This window comes from Peromyscus leucopus, chromosome 15 (genome assembly GCF_004664715.2).
Source record: "Peromyscus leucopus breed LL Stock chromosome 15, UCI_PerLeu_2.1, whole genome shotgun sequence".
Taxonomy (NCBI): Eukaryota; Metazoa; Chordata; class Mammalia; order Rodentia; family Cricetidae; genus Peromyscus; species Peromyscus leucopus.
Genome location: NC_051076.1, coordinates 48233747 through 48253680, shown reverse-complemented (window position 1 = coordinate 48253680; position 19934 = coordinate 48233747). Strand labels below are relative to the sequence as shown.

At 34.9% G+C, this 19934-nt stretch overlaps 1 protein-coding gene across 5 annotated transcripts in view; it reads left to right on the top strand.

Annotated features, from left to right (window-relative positions):
* Positions 1-19934, top strand: part of Kcnt2 (potassium sodium-activated channel subfamily T member 2) — a 344440-nt gene that overhangs the window by 291360 nt on the left and 33146 nt on the right. For 4 of the 5 annotated variants that reach the window (XM_037211345.1, XM_028859443.2, XM_028859446.2 and 1 more), the window contains 3 exons: positions 10945-11046; positions 13923-14006; positions 15130-15258. In XM_037211345.1, the coding sequence (XP_037067240.1) occupies positions 10945-11046; positions 13923-14006; positions 15130-15258 (315 nt within the window). Of the gene's footprint in view, positions 1-10944; positions 11047-13922; positions 14007-15129; positions 15259-17890; positions 18322-19934 lie in introns of those variants that run through there. The other variant, XM_037211346.1, reaches the window with a different exon arrangement.

The window sequence follows — 19934 nt, the reverse complement described above, 5'->3', positions numbered from 1 at the left end:
TTACATGTTATAAATCCTTTCTAATATTATAGGAAACTTTATTTGGATATCCATAGCAAAAGCAAGTATGTTGTATTACATAATGCACTAAGATTATAAATGATATATCAGTTATTTATATGTAACATTTTAATAAACAATAACATACATTTTGAGTGTATATCAACCAATTTTCTACCTCTTTTCATAGATAGGGAAAAACTAAAATTTGTATATCTTTGCAATAAACAAGAAATTATATTACTGAACAAGGGCCCTCTGCTGGACACCCATAAAAATCCATTCTGTGGAATCCCATTTGGTTAAAAGGAAGATTTCTTATGAGACTGTCCAGGAAAGGGGTCAAGAGTAGAAAATTTGTTAGGGTGTTGAAGTTAGAGAAAGTGGAAAAGCTGCTTGTTGATTGGATGACAGGAAGTTGGAGTTGGGATTTTTGCAGAGGCATGGGAGATTTTTCTGGTGAAGTAGCACTTTCTACATATTAAATATTGATCTTGTGGATCATATAGGAAGGAGAAAGTGGAGTCCTTTCTTGGGGTTCTTTGTCTTATTAATAACAATCTTAAAATGAACTCCAATAAAGCCCAATGACAATAAATAATGTTTAATAATAAACTGTACTCAGGCTGTCAAGGTATAAATGAAGGAAATATTGCAATGCCTGTTTAAGATTTGTCCTGACACCTCCGTGTCTCAATGATCTGAATCTATAAAGAAACCTATGGAATGAGTCTTTTTTAAATTTAAATGTTTATCTTATGTACTAGTAGCAGATGTGTGTGTGTGTGTGTGTGTGTGTGTGTGTGTGTGTGTGTGTGTGTGTGTGTGTACATATAGGCATATGTGTTACCTATGAGCCTCACTGAAGGCAGCATGGTCAGTTCTCTCCTTCCTCTGTTGGTTCCTGGGGTCTGACTGAAGTTGCCAGGCTTCTGTAGCAAGCACTTCATCCACTAAGCCATTATGCTGACCTTAGACTAAGAGTATTATCGAGTACTCTCAGAAGGATTCACCTTGGTGGATTCTATGATATTCCTTAAAGGAAAAGTGCAAGAGACAGCCAGAGAGATTTTCCCGGTTTTGATGCTTTAGAAAACACAAAGGTGACAATGCGAGTTCTGAGCTGATCATCACAGCAATAGCTTCAGGTTCAAAATAGAAACGGAGCTGAACGCAGAGAAGCATCACTGGTCCATAGCAACTTTCAAAGTTTGATTTTGAGGATTTGTCTCAAAAATATCTTGATGATCCTTGGTTATGTCCTGCAGTTGCTAAGTCTTGCCTGTTCCCCTGCAGTCTCAAAGTGGTAGATTTGTTGTGATGGGGTTAGTGTGATGATCTTCATAGCAGAGCTTCCACGGGTGTTATCATTCTAGTTAACTATTCTGTCCATCATATAGCATTCCACCTGAGGTTTCGGCATTATTGTCCCTTCACTAAGTAATAGTAATGTAAAATGAACAGTGTGGTTTATTAAAAATATGTTTTTGATCTTTGCCCTGTCATCTGGCTTTAGGTTTTAAAATAATGTAGACTTTTTTTGATATGAGGAGGTATGTTTTATTATTCATATCTGTTACTCCTCCCAGATTTAGACTCATGGAAGAGCTTCAGGTTGGGGCTCGTCACCAGGAAAAATTAATCATATGATTAGAAGGTTGTGACTTTGGTCCTTTAAGCCCTTCCCAACTGCAAGAGGCAGAGGGGTTAAAGACTACAATATCAATTATTGGCCAATTATTTAATTCATTGTACTTGTGCAAAGAAGTCCTGGTATAAGTTCTAAGAAGGCCCTGTGATCAGAGTCCCACCCAGACCTGGACATTCTCTGTCAGCTGTTTCTTGGCATCCTTTTTTGGTGAAATTGCATTTCAGTAGGTGCTTTCATGTGGTCTGTGAGGGGCTCACAGTATTATCAGACTGGAGAAATTGTGAGAAGTCCTGAGTTCTATCTGGACCGGCAGAAAAGCCTTTGGCTTGAAGTCACCTGGGACATGCAGCTTATGTGATGAAGTGGGAAGCCATATGAGATAGGAGCCCTATAACTTGTGAGTTCTCTGCAGTAAGTGCAGCAACTTAACAAGAGACAGGTACTGTATCCATTTAACAGCGGGGAACTGATACCATAATGGAAACGGCTACACTCAACATTGTTAGTCATTGGACAGCCAAAAAAGGGGGCTTACTAATAACTAGAGATGAATTGTGTAGAAGCATTAGGGGGATAAAAAAGTTAAAGTTTTGTTTAGCATATGTTCATTTTGTAAAATCAACGAGGAATAATTTTGTGCATCATCTTAGCTCAAACTTGAATTAAATTAAATTAAACTTAAATTAGATTGAATTAAAGGGAATGAATATTTATTGGGTAACCACTGCATGTGCACAAAATGCATTGGCAAACATTGGCAGTTTTAAAATTGAACAAAAACTTGGAAATTATAATTTGATGGGTAACACAGATATATAAAAATGCATAAGAAAATATTGTCCAACATTTTACTTTCTGTACAGACAACTAACTTGAATTTTTGAATTATTCATAAAAAATCAGACACTATAATTGATAAATTGAATTGTGGTACTAAATGCCAGTACTGAGTTTGATCCATTAGTATAGATTCATATATGTCTTTATGAATACTATTTATTCTTTCCTTATATATATTTTTTCAAATTAATTTGAGAAAATACAGTTTTTTATTTCTTTACAAAAGGTGATAAATATAATTTATATGAATAACAACTTTAATATGTGAATTAAGTTTTAAAATCATAGGTTTAAGATCTTCACATTGGGCTGCTAACTAGGCCATGAGCAGCCCTAGAGGTTTATTTGCAATGGCTATAGTGTAGATGCTTACTGTGGAACATTCCACAGAGTTGCCCTGTATTATTTTTGAAGATGAATGAATATGTCCATATACTAAAACTGCTATTATTGAGATTTCAAATGCAGTAAAATGATGAATTGATGTGACACTTGGTTGATTCACAGTATTGATACTTAAAGTACATATTAAATAAGTACATGTAATGCTACTTTAAGGAGTGTTAGTTATCTATTAACATAGAGATGAATAGGTATATAATAGAAAGAAAGGAAAAAAGGAGAAAGGTAGATAGATAGGGTTATAAAACACAAAGAAAATTCCTGTGAGTCATGGAAAACTTCAACCTAGGGTGACAAATATTTTTGAAATATGTTGATTTGAATATATATATGAGATAATATATATACTAAATAAGGTATTTTTTAAAAAAACTAATTTCCTTCTATTTCTGCTCTAGGTTAATTAACACTTTCATTTATTTCATTATTTTATTCTCTTACTAGTTTGCAATGCACAAACTAATTTTTCATCTAGAAATAGAAGACATTCAGTTCTATGATATAGGAGGCAGCATAGTAAGATAGAAACACTTCACATCAAGACTCAAATAGAAAAAAGAAAAAGAGACTTACAAACCCTGGAAGTGGGTAATGGAGAAATATCTAAGCAGTTAAGAGCACTTGATGCTCTTGCAAAATATCTGTGTTCAATTTCTAGTGCTAGCATTGTGACTTGCACTTGTCTGTAACTCCAATTTCAGAAGATCTGATACCATCTTCTGGTCTCTGTAGACTTCAGGCACACATGTAGTGCACATACATACATATAACAATAATTCATATAAATATCTCAAAAATATGTATAGAATAAAAACAATACTTTCGAACCAAGACAGCAACAGATAAATACATTGAAAAAATGAACACGCCTATGCATCCTGAATAATCTTTCTCCGTGTCTTACAGGCAGAAGTTACTTGAAACCTTCTGTGTTTATATGTCATATTTAGCTAAATCTAACCACATTTGTGTTCAGTAAATGTTTCAGATAATAAGTTTACCACTTTCACTTAATAAATTTCTCTATTACATGTAAACATATTTTATTTTGCAATTATTAAATTTCTTTCTAAATCATTTTAACTCATGTAATGAGAACCTAGAAATGGTAGTCCTTGTGTGGCCACTCATTTTATGATATATTCACTTTCAGAATCAAATTATCAGATTCATCGAATATTGACATTTCAAATCTTTTTCATTCTTTTTGTAAAATTGTTAGTTCTCTAGCACCTTTAATTGTTCATGTTTGTAATAATTACATTCAAATTTTTCTTATGAACTTTTTACAAACAAATTTTCTTAAATTTTATCCATGCATTTCTCACTCACATTAAATCATGAAATTGGACACAGGCAAGATTACGGTTAAAGAATCAGACAGGCAATGTTATACTCATCTACAATTATAGCCTTGGCTTTAATACATTAATGTAGTCTCAGTGGGACTTCTCTGTATCTTATGCATGTATTAGTTCCCTCCAACCTATAACTTCTAGCCATGTGGGCTTTTGTTTCTTTGGGTAGGTGTAGATAAAATATATATTGATGGGTTTTGTCAACTCATTTTACTTTTTACATACAGTGAAATAGCACCAATAAAGAATAGCTTGCTGAATGCATCTCCCTTCTGTCTAGGTAACAAAAGTGATCGTATTATATATTCTCATCAGGATTGAGTCAGTTGTTCAAGACTTTACTTGCTGCTGTGTTTATAGCCAGTAGGCCAAAAAAGGCTGCTGCAGAGTCTTTGATTCATTGTTACCTTTAAAAGAGTGGAGAGCACAAAGGGAGCAAATGATAAATACTGAACTACTCACACTGAACAGAATCGCCTCCCTATGAAGGTCTTTCAGCTTTAGGGAACATCAGTGGTATTGTGGACAACATGGAGAGCTCAAGGGAGGCTGTGGAAATCAATGTGTTTTGTAAGAGGAGAGTATTTTCCCATGGTGTGCTGGAACTCAGACACAAGAAATGAATTTTCAGGGTTTAACCAGATAACTACTCGACTCCTCAGGAGCTCTGACTGAGAAGTCCTCTTCAGACACCCTGGGCAGATGGTGGAAGCAGGCACCGGCTGCCCAAACTCTGGCTTTGGGATTTTCTATGTAGAAGAAAAGGAGATGGAACATGTCAAAGGGCATGGAGAAAGTGACTCGATCAGATTTTGTACAGTTGATATTATAATTCTGTACTTATCAAAAGAGAGCACTTTGGAGTAATTGAAAAGTAATAGAGTCATTTCAATTATTCAGAAAAGGGATAATGAAGTCCTGGCAGGGTAATTGTGATGATTAAAACAGAATTCTGAGCAAGATGACTTTAGTGAAGTAGATGAGGTATTCATTTAAAGTTTTTCAGTATTTTAGTATGTATTGTATGGTTGGTACTATGTGAATGACTATATATATATATATATATATATATATATATATATATTATGTGTATTTCAATATGTATATTTATATTTACACACACACACATATATATGTATACTTTAATTATGAACATTGATGTACATACACATGTACATGAATGAGTGGAGATCAGAGGACAAACTGTAGTCAGTTCTCTTCCTACATTATTGGGATCTCGGAGATTGGACTTGGGTTGTCAGGCTTCATGACAGATGCTTTTATTTGCTGAACTGTTTCTCCAACCAAAGAAGCACAATGTTAAAACGAAAAAAGATGGGACTTGTATAGAGACAGAGTTTAGCCACAGATTTATCTTGAACTTCATAAAACGGTGACTGAAAGGAGACAGATTAAAGAAATGAATGAGGAAAGAGTTATCAAGAATGAGATAGTGATGTCAATGATCAGACCAAGTAGAATGTTTGAATGCTTGAATGTTTTGGGGCAAGCACTTTGAGAGAAGTTGCATAGGTTCATGTTAACAAAAGCTACTAGAGTTACGGACTCAGTTGTAGGGTGTCTAGAGCAGAAATGAAAGCATGTCAAAGAATTGTTTTTAAGAGAGGAGACAGAAGCCAATAATTTGTTCCAATGAATCTTCATTTGCTTTTCCTCCCACACCATTCTATCACATCCAAGAATTTGTCATTTCATTCCATATGGTACTGGGTGGCCACCGAGCAAACAAAATATCTGCCAGAATCAAATTGCTTGTTCCAAGAAAGGCATGTGTACATGATCTCAAATCTAATAGTAAGACAGGTGTGAACAATTGCATTAAATCACCTTAAATCTTTAAACAATGACTTAAGTATCACATAAGCCTTTTAAATGCTTTAGATAAATGCTTATCAAGAAAATAGAAGGTCATCAATGATGCTTCATTGGAATACAGAATCCTGTTAGGAAGGAAAACATGCTGGATAGGCAAGTAGTCTACTTCTGAGTTAAGTCCCCATTTCAGAGATATTAGTGCATTTTTGGCTTCCTTGTTTTAATGAAAATAGAATTAGATTACTTCCCTTTTTACTTTCCTCCCTCCAACTCCTTCCATGATCCCCTCCATGTTCCTCTCAATGCCCCCTCCTGTTCTGAAATTGACAGTCCTTTTTTTTGTTTCTTATTATTGTTGCATATATATATATATGCACAAATATGTAAATGTACAAACACATAAATACAACCTGATGAGTCCATTTTTGTTATTTTTATTTTTATGGTTTTACAACTGACCACTCTGTAATGGATTCCCCCCCCCAAAAAAAATGTCTAATGATTAATTAACTTAGCTTTTTTTTTTTTTTTTTTTTTTTTTTTTTTTTTTTTTTTTTTTTTTTTTGAGACAGGGTTTCTCTGTGTAGTTTTGGTGCCTGTCCTGGATCTTGCTCTGTAGACCAGGCTGGCCTGAAACTCAGAGATCTGCCTGGCTCTGCTTCCTGAGTGCTGGGATTAAAGGCGTGCTCCACCACCGCTTGGCTGTTAATTTAGCACTTTGTCTAAGAGTGGGATTTCCCCCCTCTAGCATTAGCATGCCCATCGATATTAACATTGTTCTGGTCTTGGTTATGTCAGCCATTTCCAAGACGGACAGTTTCACAGCAGACTTCCCAGTATTCTGTCTCTCACAATCTTTCTTCCAACTTTTCTGTGATGTTCCCAGAGACAGAGATGTGGGAACTGTGACATGAATATACCCGACAGGGCTGGGATCACTAGGATCCACTGATCTCTGCATTGGGGTTTTCTATTATGGTCCCCATTTGCAGTAGAGCAGTGGTGTAATATCAGTCAAGGGTGGCTCTCAGAGAAGGCAGGCTTGAAGGACACAGATCTGGAGCTAAGCCAGGGAAAGATGGCTCATGAACCATAGTTATGCTTTTTAAGAGGATTACAATGTATATCTGTGCTACAAGCAATTGGAGAAATAGCTAGTATGTTTTATAAAATACAAAACAAGCAAAACTAAAAAAAATGGAACATTGCAAAATAGAAATTAACAGTAAACTCATTCATAACTTCAGAACTCCATTAAGTAACTCTAGTAAGAGAAGAAAGACATTGAATATCCCTCATTTTTTCTTTTAATTTCTTGTTTGTAGATTATGAAGGTTAAAAGTGTTAACATCTCTGGTAAAATTTTGATGTAAGCAGCTATTAAATGTAGAACAATTCATTTGCTCAAATAATTTCCTTGCCCATATGCATGCAGGCCACATGCTGTTTCTGACATGATTGTAAGGAGCAGGAAGCAAATGCATGGTGTGTACTGTCATGGAACATGGAGACTAGTGGAGACATATAATCAATAAACAACAACAACAAAAAGAAGTAAGGAATCACATATTTCAGGTGTGTAATGGAAGTACTGGAAGGTCATTTTCAAGTGTAACTAGGGAAAGCCTGCATAAAGGTGACAGAAAAACCTCAGTGGGGAAGCAATAGTTGTGTTACAATATCAACCAGACCAGTGCAGTAAAATCATGGGAAGTAACCTTACAGAAGAAAGATATGAAGTCTTTAAGGCTAAGTACAATTTAACATGTTAAAAGAACTAATGATGACAGAATATAATATTTTCTAAGTGGTTACTATATATAACCATGAGATAATGATGCCGATACAATCTCATTTCACCTGTAAGGAAACACGAGCAGGGACATCAAGTGCTGATCAGTAAATATAATTAATCTTATCAATAAAAAATAGGAGTCAGATAGTGGGTAAAACCTGAAATATCAGAGAAGCAGAGGAGCAGCCACCAGTGACTTTCTTCCTCTTCTATTCCTCCAGTCCAAAAGGGCCAGGATTCTGTCTCTATTCTGCCTTATCACTTCCTTTCTCCTCTCTGCACAGACCTCCAGACCTCTATGGTTAACTAGTGGCTAGCTCCACCCTCTGATCTCCAGGCAAGCTTTATTTGTCGGAACATAAACAAAATATCACATAACAAAGTACAATATTCAAGGTGCATCACAACAAAGGACCATCACCCTGATATATGTTTCTGTAGATCACCAAGCCATGTCATAATGCACGACTTGTTCATCATTGTTAACAAATGGAAATCTCCACCAATCATAAAATTTGGAAAGGGATTTTAATAATGTGATTGAAATGGAGAATCATGTGAAACTAGGTATTTTTAGGCATCACCTATTTTTTCTTATAAAGTTACAGGAAATTCTTTGGGCTTAGAAAAGTAGTCCAGCAGGATTAATCTGCGTGAAGAAATCACAGTTTACCTGAGCACATCAACACTGACCCACTAAGCTGGTGGGAGATTTAAGTTGGTTTGACAACACATTTTGAAGATCAAAACATTTCTAATTCTGTGAATAAGGAACATTTTTCTTATTCACAGAATTCCTGCTTCTGCACTCTCCAGGCAGGCCTAGAAAAGTCTAATTATAGGGTAAATGGACTCAATATATAAACAGACACTGAGCTGCCAGGAAAGAGGAATTAATTAGCAGCTTATGGGGTCTGTCTTGTGCTAACAAAGATTTGAGGTTGGAAAATGTCACATTTGAGATCTAGCTAGTGTTAAAGCAGTAGAATTTAGCAGAAGAAATAAAAGAACAGTGTACTGGTGGTAGATTTTGAAAATTTGAGAGATACATATTCTATAGAGGGAGTCATCACATTCTTTCGCTGATAAATTAGTCATCTTTGACCAGGATTTACTAGTTAAGTTGTGATTCTATGATAGGATATTCATATTAAACCTAGTAGTATTCATATTAAACTCGTGAGCGGATTTAAGGTTAGATACAAAAGGGAGTATGAGGAATTTGAGATTGGAGATTTAGCTCAGTGGTAGAGTGCTTGCCTGGCAATGCAAGGCCCTGGGTTCGGTCCTCAGCTCCGAAAAAAAAAAAAATCAATGGTTTACTGACACAATGAAGAAGCAGGAGGAAATCTGGGTTGGATTCATGTTCTTTATCCACATACCTATTGATGGACATTGTGAAATATTTCTGTTTTCATTGTGAAAAGCGAAGCTATGAACATTGGAGGTGTAAATATCTCTCTGGTATGTTCACTTTAGAGCCACTGAGGATGAGACATGGTACAGAAGCACCTTAATGAAGTTATATTTTCACTGTATGAGAAACCACCATATTGATTCCCATAGTGTAGCAGTTCTCAACCTTCCTAAAGCTGTGACCCTTTAATACAGTTCCTCCTGTTGTGGTGACCCCCCCAACCATAAAATTATTTCTTTTTGTTACTTCATAACTGTAATTTTGCTACTGCTATGAATCGTAATGTACATATCTGATATGCAGGATATCTAATTTACAACCCCTATATGGGTCACGACCCACAGATTGAGAACCATTTTCACAGGGTTTGCAGCAGTTTACATCCCTCAGATACAGGTTCATTTGGGGGGCATATTTGCACTTGTTTTTATGAACATGGCCCCCAACTCATTTTAAAGAACAGAATAGGAGGGATTCTTTCTCTCTGAGATCCCCAAAATTTGCTACGTTAAAAATGGGGTCTTCAGTTTCTTTAAGAAGTGATTTCTTATTCACATAACTGTGTCAGTCTGCCCTAGTAAAGCTTACAGCAAAGCAATGGTGTTTTTGAAGTTAATGAGTGGTAAGGACAAGATTAACTTGCTCTCTTACAGTGCCTCTTTCAATTGTTAATACATGTAACATTTGCTCTTCCTTTCTGTTCCTGCCCTTAATAAGAAGATAATAGATGTTTGTTTTGTTGTGAGGCAAGGTCTTCTGTAAAAGAGGATGTTCTCAAGCTTCTGCTCCTCCTGCCTCAACCTCTCAAGTCTGTACCATGCATCCAAATAACAATAGAGTTATGTTTAAAGAAATTACTGTGCATTGTAATACACATGCATTCTTAATGTACAAAAGCTTTCTTTTGAAAATGTAAAGGAGCGTCTCTGTAAATATGTGTGTGAAAGAGATCATGAGGATCAGATGGGGTGTGATACACCTTTTCAATTTGATCTGCTACCCCAATGTACCATAGACTAGAGAGCTTAGACACATCTACTTCTCTCAGTTGTGGAGTATGAAGAGTCCCAGGTTAAGGTGTTTGCTGTGGAGGGAAACAGCGAAGGCACACATTTTTGTTCAAAGCTGGCACATGGTAGAAGGACTTTGATTGGTAGAGCACTGATCCCTTTCGTGAGAACTCTTCTTGTGGTATGATGAAATTCGTTTCTCAACCCAGTGATGTCATAACCCTGCCAGTTAGGCTTTAGACAAATCTAAGTATCATGATAAAGTATGTTAACTTTAACCACTGCTTATATTAAATTCAACTCTTTTATTTTGTTTGTTTAATTTTGTCATCTATGGTAGCAAGAACAAATGTTTATACTTGAAGATGTTAACATTCTGAGTTATGTGATATTCTAACAGATTTAAAAAAGTTGTTAACAAAAATTAAGACATATTTAAAATTTCATTTTAAGCACACATATGTACATATAGTCACATGCACATTCACAAAAAGCAATTTTAAAAGAAGGCAGGGCATATTTATCATTAATATTTGAGTAAGAATATACTTTATTTATATTTGCTAAGAAAATTTTCCCACACAGTGTTGCATAAAACATAGATGCTCACAGCCTCTCCCTCTGATTCTGAACAGAAAGAGCGAGAACGAGGCTCTAACCTGGCCTTTATGTTCCGACTGCCTTTCGCGGCTGGACGAGTGTTCAGCATCAGCATGTTGGACACGCTTCTGTATCAGGTATGCGCTCTCTTGTTCCTTTGAAATGGTTCTTTCATATTTCACTTAGATTTTAAGTAAAAATGAGTGGTAGTGATACTTTGAATTTTTAAAAGTTGTGCTGAAACAGTTTCATATGTTTCCATGTTATTTAATCACATAAATACTGATATGAAACATTTTATTCAATTTTTTTTAAAAAAAATATGATCTGATGTTAAGTTCTCAGACCTGAAAAATACTTACAAGTAATATTATACAGACTGAGCTGGTTGTATTAGGGATATATTTATACACATATATGTACAATACATATAACAACCATAAATTTGAAAGAAAGCAAGGAGGGGTATATGGGAAGGCTTGAAGGGAGAAAGTGGAGTAAACAATGTAATTATAATATAATCTCAAAAATAAAAGAAGCAATTTTTAAAACATTAAGTAAAAAATGCATATACATGTGTATACATATGTGCCCTGTTTTTCTCATCTCATTAGACATGCATTTGTGAGCTGTCTATCTCTATCTCTGTCTTTCTGGCTCTGACTGCCTGTGTGAGTCTCTCTCTTTCTCTCTCCCTTGTTCTTCCCTATCAATAATAACAATAACAATAATGAAAATAAAATAGTGTATTAAAATTATTTCTTGGTGTTCCTAGATATCAGTTTCCTGTGAAATATATTAATGTACTTTCTTATGACCCCAAGCTTGCCTCTGAACCACTTGATTTTTAAAATAGCAAAAAGCCAAAAGTAGCTTTGCTTATAGTACTTCTTTTTTCAGATGTTAAACAAAATAGCAAGCTGTTAGTATTATAAACTGAAGGTATTTAAGAATCTGATCATTTCTGCTCACTTTATATAAATAGAAGAAACATTTTTACAACCCAGAGTCATTTAGTTAGTTCCTGAATGCCAAAATAACACTGCTGTTTATGCACTGTACAGTAATCCAGAGCAATAAAAAAATCCATATATTTTCACACAAACATATATCATAGTCTGCTTTTGTTTGTTTCTGCCCACAGCTAATAGTAATGTTTCCTGTTCTCTCGTTATTCATATAATCAATAAGCATTTCCATTTAAAATGAAAAACGTATATTCATGAAGTATTTCATAACATCAGTTTCAAGTTCAGCACCTTCATATTTTATTTTCCAAATTGCTTTTGATTATGTATTTGCTGCACTCTTCTACAACTGCCTGACTAAACTAATCCAAAGCTATCTGGAGAGTTTCTGCTGGCCTCTAGGCTAACTGCACCAGTGTGCTTACATGTGTCAGGAGCAGCCTGCTTATGCTGGAGAGGTGCCACAGCAAACAGTGAAGCAGCATTAATGTTTTGTAACAATGTTTCCAGATAATTTATCTGACTAACCCAGGAGGCACAGTACCCCCAAGCACCCCAAATATGCATGTGCTTAACTCTTGAAGAGAAAAGTACAACCTAGTTTTTTTTTTCTTTCTTTTATTTTAAGTGTGCTTGAAGAGCAGGCCTTTGATGCAAACTCTCAGCTTCAACTGAGATGGTATCCATAAATCTTCAAGCTCAGAGTTTGTATCAATCACAGAGAAGTGCTCAGCTACTATTCTGAAGGGAGAGTCCTTCCTATGTCCATGTGATAGAATGTAACCATGGAAGTGGAGACCAGTTTTTAAACTTACTTAGGTTTGATTTTTGTTTCCTGTTATCAAGGACACAAGGAAGTTAGTAGTTTGTTGAAACTTCTGCTGAAAGGCTCAATTAGAATTCGAAAGTTTTGAATTAGGGCCAAGATGGTGCAGTTGATAAGGTGAAACCTGAAGCCCTTAGTTCCAATTCAGAGACCCATGTTGTCAATGAACAGAATCCACCTGCCAAAGTTTCCCTCTGACTTCCACAGGCACTCTGTGGCACACATGTACCAATAGATAGATTAATAAATAAATGTAGTATTTTAAGTTCAGAATTATATCAGAGTCAGTGCTATACATCAGGTTTCAACCCAATATATACTGCATCTGTCGGAATGTCTATGTATACAGCTGAGAGAAATACCACATGATATTACAAAACTTATTTGCTGGATTAGATTCATTTCTGTTTTGGTAAACTTTTCCATTTCACTTAAAATTTTTCTAGCAATTTACAACTTTGTTTTACTATTTTACACCTAACTAGAGGATTTCAGAGTTAGCAAATTCTAGAAAATAATTTGTATTCTCCTGGATTTTTGGTTGATTATAATGACTTCTGAACGGTTGAGAATGATTTTCATCTTTTGTTGATGCTGAGATTGGACTCCAGAGCCTTGTGCATGTTAAACAAGCTGCATCCCACTCCTAGGGATGGCTTTTGATGATGGTGTCTGTATATACTTGCTAATAGCATAGTTTATTTTCCTATAACTAAGTGATATACATTGTTATTTTAAGAAAGTACTATTTTTTAAAGAGATTTATTTTAACATAGAGTAGTTTGGGAAAGAATATATGTAATAAAGAATAATAAAGAGAAGTCTAGAAATAGTTTTTATCTTACCATTGAGTAGCTTAATCTTAGAGAAAAGATTGGTTGAAATATTTTAACACCTTATTTTAATAGTTATTAATTTCACCATCTTATTTCAGTTTAGAGACTTTTGTGTTGTTTTTAAGCCATATAAACTGTTAGTATCATGTCTAGTAAGCCAATGTAATCATGCCTATTATCTCTAAATAACAAGTATTTCATATATTTCTTTAGGATCAGCTTAACTATAAGTAGCTATTGAAAAGTTGAAATGTATTTTATCTCATTTTATTGAGGCTTGCAGAAGTGATATAAATATTTTTTTAGAAATATTTGTGTTTACCCTCCTCACTGTTCTATGTACCTCACATACATAATGTATACATATTTTGCTTATATTGCAGTCATTTGTGAAAGATTATATGATTTCTATCACCAGACTTCTGTTGGGACTGGACACCATACCAGGATCGGGGTTTCTTTGTTCTGTAAGTTAACTATGTATGGAAGAGAAGAGAATTCTGATAGAAGGTTTGGAGATCTATCTACCATGTGCTTTTGGTGACTCATCTACAATCACATTTATTTCCTCATTTATGTCCAAAGTGTTGCATCTGGGGTCTCCTAATCCATTATAAACCCTTAAACATTAAATGTAGTGTATGCTGCTTTTGTGGACCAAGCATTTCAGTTAATATCCTTGCAAAAAAAAAAAAAAAAAAAAAAAACCCATTCTGTATTAAACCGAGTAAAAACTCTCAGTGTTGATGTTGACAAATTGACAGTTGTCCAAGACTTGCTACATTGTCCATGAGCAGGATGATTCGGGCATTCAACCCTAATATTGTTTCTCTCTCTCTCTCTCTCTCTCTCTCTCTCTCTCTCTCTCTCTCTCTCTCTCTCTCTCTCTCTCTCTCTCTCTCGGGATCTTGTGGTGTTCAGACTGTCATCATATTCCTGGAATCAAGGAGTCCTCCACTCCAGCCCTTTGCAGTATCAGGGAGAGCAGGCTGTGGCATTGTACCTGGTTTAAGCCTTCTGTTTTATAGAGTAGTGTAATAAGTAGCATACCATAGATTGCTGATGGTTCAGATGTACAAGCAGCTGGGCGGGTGGGAAGGGGAATGAGAACCCTGGTATCCTGTCTGTAACCCTGTGCTCCTTCTACAATAGATTTGCTTGTGTACATGTAGGAACCCTGAAGCTTGTGGGATAGGACTGTTATTTCTACAGTTCTGTACCTTACATTTTTACCTTTAGAAAACTCTGTTCACTAAATATCAATGTCAATTTTGTCATGACATCATCTTAAAGGTTTCTGTACTGTTTACACCAGGTCACTACCTATGTTGTGTTGCCTGCTTTTATTGCACCGATATAATGCCATGTTGCCCCAGACTGACTATTTAATGTTTCATGGCTTTGGATGAACTCCCAGGATAAGCTGAGGTGGAGTGAAAATAAATAAACCTAGTGTGTGAACAAGCTTTTATGAAATACTGCTTGGAGGTTTCAAAATATATATTGACTCAGTTTTTAAGAAGAGAAAAATAACCACTGGGTTTTTCATACTTAAGCATTGATTGTGTGATTCATTCATATGCATTATAGATGAAAATCACTGAAGATGACTTGTGGATCAGAACATATGCCAGACTCTATCAGAAGCTGTGTTCTTCTACGGGAGATGTTCCCATTGGGATCTACAGGACGGAATCTCAGAAACTAACGACATCTGAGGTTTGGAACTATGAAAGCCTTTTTGCTGTGACGTTTACTATAATGAATATAGTCATTCATAAACATGGTAACTGATTTGACACAAATGCAATAGAGAGTGAAAAGAAGTTCTACATAAATTCACAGAGTAAATTTTCAATAACTGAAGTCGCAACTATTTCAGAAATTATTGTCAGGGAGAGGCTTTTCTAGCATTTGTGGATATTGGATTCCAGTCTCCTTTTCTAAAATTAGCCACTGCTAGAACATTTTAAAGAGTCAAAATAATTATGTCTCCCTAAGATTCTGAGATAGAAAAAAGCCTCCAAATTGCCTGTTTCTAATATATTTTTCTGGCTGCACATATGCAAAGCCATTAATTAATTAACTAATGAAAAGTCATTAAGCATCAGAATGAATGTTTCTCTGTCTCTACATTGAAAATTAATGTAAAGCAATAAAAAAAAGGTCAAGGAACAGAGTCTGATTTTCTAAGAAAAAAGAGTAATTTTATCAGGAATTAGACCTGTTAATATGGAAAGAAAGCTTTTGATGACCACCTGCAACTGAGACTATATCATCTGTATTTTGATTTTTTTATATCTTGTGGTTCCAGGTGATTTTTATAATCTTAGGAAAATACAACTTTCAAATTAGATTATGTTATTACATAATTTTTTTGATAAATATACTATCCTACACACACACACACACACACACACACACACACACACACATAATTTCTTAATATAAAACGGTTGATATTCTTGAACTATTTCTTTTCAAACTCCAAAGTTATGATAAATCACAAAGACATTTTGGCTAGTGGGATCTTTTCTTCTTAAGCAAAATCATAAGCATAGGGCCCAGATCAACAATACTCATTTTTGCAGTCTAAGTAATCACTGAAAAAATTCATGATTAAATAAAAAATTCATTCATCTTACAGAAGAGTTTTATAGTCAGCATACATTTAATAGGATAGAGTTTGAGGGTTTTTTTTGTCTAGTTATGATTATATATTTACATAGATATGTACTGTGGCCATCTGGATGTTGTTCAAGTTTCATGAAGTGTTGTTGGTAACCTCATTGTTGTTTCTGAGACATTTAATACATCTCTCTTACCACCTCTATAGCAAAATTTAAGTTTTTCTTTGAACATAGACTCTTAGGGTCACTTCAGAAAGCACTTTCAAAGAAGAAACAATTTGTACAATAACTGACTGGAGAGTCATTCAAGACAGTTAAATACATGGAGTAGTTTAGCAAATATGGCTACAAATTTTAGAACAAATTTTAGAATTTTATTATTTGAATATATAGTAAATAATACAAAACTCTTTTTTAAACCTTTTTAGAGCTTTATGGGGGGAGAGAGACAGAGAGAGACGGGGGGACTCTTTTTATATGTAAGTAATTTAACATTTCCTTAGTTTGGCTAGGGTTTCCTTAAATACATCCAATAGCTTATAGAAATGGAAACTTCAGTGGCTGGAAAGATTGCTCTGAAGTAAAGAGTACATACTGATCTTTTAGAGGAGGATCATGTACTCCCGTGCATATACTCTCACACAGGCACATATTTGTGTACATAATAAAAATAATAAAAGGAGGCTTTTTTAATGAAAAATTGATCTGACATTTTTAAGGACTGGGAAGCCTAGAATGTGTACACTGGTAGGTTTTTTGTCTGAGAAGTGTCTGCTTTAGGATTCTTGGCAATTTGAACATTGTATCTTCTCAGGCAGAGGAAGCAAGGCATTTTGGGATCACTAGACCTTTCATGACCTAATCACTCTCCAGCAGTTCTGTCTCCAAACACCATTCATTGTCCTGTGGCTTTCAATTTCACATATTCTTTAAAAGTGGGTCATAAATGTTCAGTGTAATACAAATATTTTGATAGAATTTTGATGTAGTCTTTTTTATTAAGAAAACTGTTTTCATTCATTTTACACACCAAAGATCCCTCTCTTCCCTTCTCCCATCCCCCAGCCTCCTCCTTTCAATTAACCTCCCACTACCACCTGAAAGAAGACAAGGTCCCCTATGGGGAGGCACATTCAGTAGAGGCAAGTCCAAGCCCTCTTTATGAGAACAGGAAAACTTCAGGAGACTTCCTGATGATAAGTTACTCATAAATGCATATAGAAGCAATTATATTTGTAACTTTATTAAAATAACATCTTTATCAACAATAAAAAGACATCAGTAGAATAAATACACAAGTCCCTATCTTGTGTATCTATACAGATTGTCATTAATTATAATGTTCCTGAATGTTAGGTCATATTGCTATTGTGTGTATCATTACCAATAGTAAGCGCTTAATGCAAATGGTTATTTACAATATTCTCTTTTTCATGGAGTGGTTCATTTATTTTTCTACCATTTATTTTAATAAATATCATTCTTATCCAGTTTTAATACAACAAAAATAATCTGAGGATAAAGAATCTTTGATAGACATAAAAAAAACATAGCTTATCTGACTTTGATCAAAAGCCTTACAAAAAGTAAACACATAATTGCTTTAAAAGTGTGATGTGGATATATGTTGTATTTTGTCCTTGTTGTGGTTCCGTGTATGTACAGTTCTGTCTTTGTCTAAACTGCATTTTGTGTATTTCTTTTTCTCTCCTTTGTGTCAGTCTCGAGAAATAGCATCTCAAGTAAGTATCCTCTGTTTGTCTCATTCCTCAGTGTATCAGACCTATTAAAGAGATTGACTATGAAAACTTAAGTTCAGATTGCATGTAAAAAGCATATCTTACTGAAGGGTCCATAGATACTTCCTTTTCAAGTTAGTATATTTCTATTTTCCCACAAAAGATTGCAAAATAATGTTGCTTGTCTTTGGACTGCATTTATTAATTCACTTTGGACCCTCTTTCATAATTTCAATATATCAGTTGCATAATACTGTAGCAAACACTGGGAAACTAATGACCATAGCTACCAGCAGTCACAAACTTCTTTTCTTTTTTTCTGTAGTTTCTAAAATTAATAGTCTGTACTGAAAGGACTGAGGTGTATAATTAGCAGGCATCTATTCAAAAATTCAGGGATAAAAGGAAAGACACTAAGAATAAAAAAAACATTTTAATCAACTAATTATTCTTTCAGAAGTTTGATATTTTAGGAATTAAAATCTAAATTGTATTCATATTTTATTTTGTATATTAAAATTTATAATGAAATATATTTCAAAAGTTCCAGCCTTTAAGCCTTCTGAAAACTAGTTTTATTTTGATTTTTTCCAAAGCTAATGATTAAGCTGCTCTTCAGGGAGTGTCTGGAGAACTCTAATCTTGTCTTCAGGGTATCTGTGGTTGGAGACCCAGAATCCTGAGTCTACATAGATAGATCTCAGGAGCTGCTTTACTTGATGAGATGTATAATAATGAACAAAGAATATTCTTCCTAAATCCCTTTCAGGGTATTTCAAGTACATAATACATTAATATCAACTGCATTTACAATACCTTATGTAACATTTCCAGAATTTATTCATTTGACAGGTAGATGTTTGTACCTTTGACAAACACTTCTCAATTTCTCCATTTCTGTCATTCCTTTTTTTTCTTTATTTTTTTTAAAGATGTGTTTATTTTATGTGTCTGAGAGTTTTACCTGCTTGTATGTATGTACTATGTACATGCCTGGTGCCTGTAGAGGTCAGAAAAGGGTGCACAGTCCATAGACACAGAGTTATAGATAGTTCTGAACCACTAAGTGGGTATTGGGAACCAAATCTAGGTCTCCTGTAAGGGCAGCAAGTGCTCTTAACTGCAAATCCATTTCTCCAGCCCAATTTCTCCAGTTTTTATCCAAGTTAGCACAATTTTACCCTTTACTGAAATAGGAAATATGAAATTTTGTCCTTTTTAAAAAGTAAGTAAACAACATGGACAAATCTTGGCACTTTATGCTAAGTGAAGTTAGCCTGAATACAGAAAAGCAGTACTATTACTGACAGTCAGAGACGGCACCTTGAACAATATTTGAACTTTAGGATGTGTCAGACCTGGATTTAGAATCAACTACCCTCTGACACCAGAATGTTTATTTTTTATCACTAGATTCCACTGTTCTAGGCAACTCCTTCCTTCTCCCACAATCTGCTTTGAGTACAGCATTTGCTTTGAGGATCAATCTAAAAAATAACCTAAACTAGGTAACTGTTTTCAAAAGCCTCATCTTTTTCTGCACATTAGCTGAGAACACCCACTGCTTCATATAGTTTTAACTATTTACTCTTTGTTGCCGGACGTTACTTACTTTTAATTTGAGCTAAGCTCTTCTAATTCTATACATGAAAAACAAAGGCATGGCCATCCTGGCCAACATTCTATCTATCTTATCATCCTACAACAGAACAATACTTAGTGATGCTAGATGTAGTCACTGAAGTGCTGAGAATGCACTGGTAAGCACAGGATTTGTAAGAAAGCTGAGGTGAAGCCTTCAGGCCTGCTTAGAGATTCCCTTCCCTCATTGGGAATTTGAAATGTTGAGATCCTCTTCTCTTGGCTATCTTGCATAGGACTGCTAGATCAGCCACATTTCCTTGCTCTACCAACATGATGAGGAATCATTAGTGCACATTAGCTGCCTAGTATTTCCAGGAAGATTTCTTTCTGGATTTTTTCCTCTTCTGCATCCCAGCCATTCTCAGCAATACTTCTGTCCTTG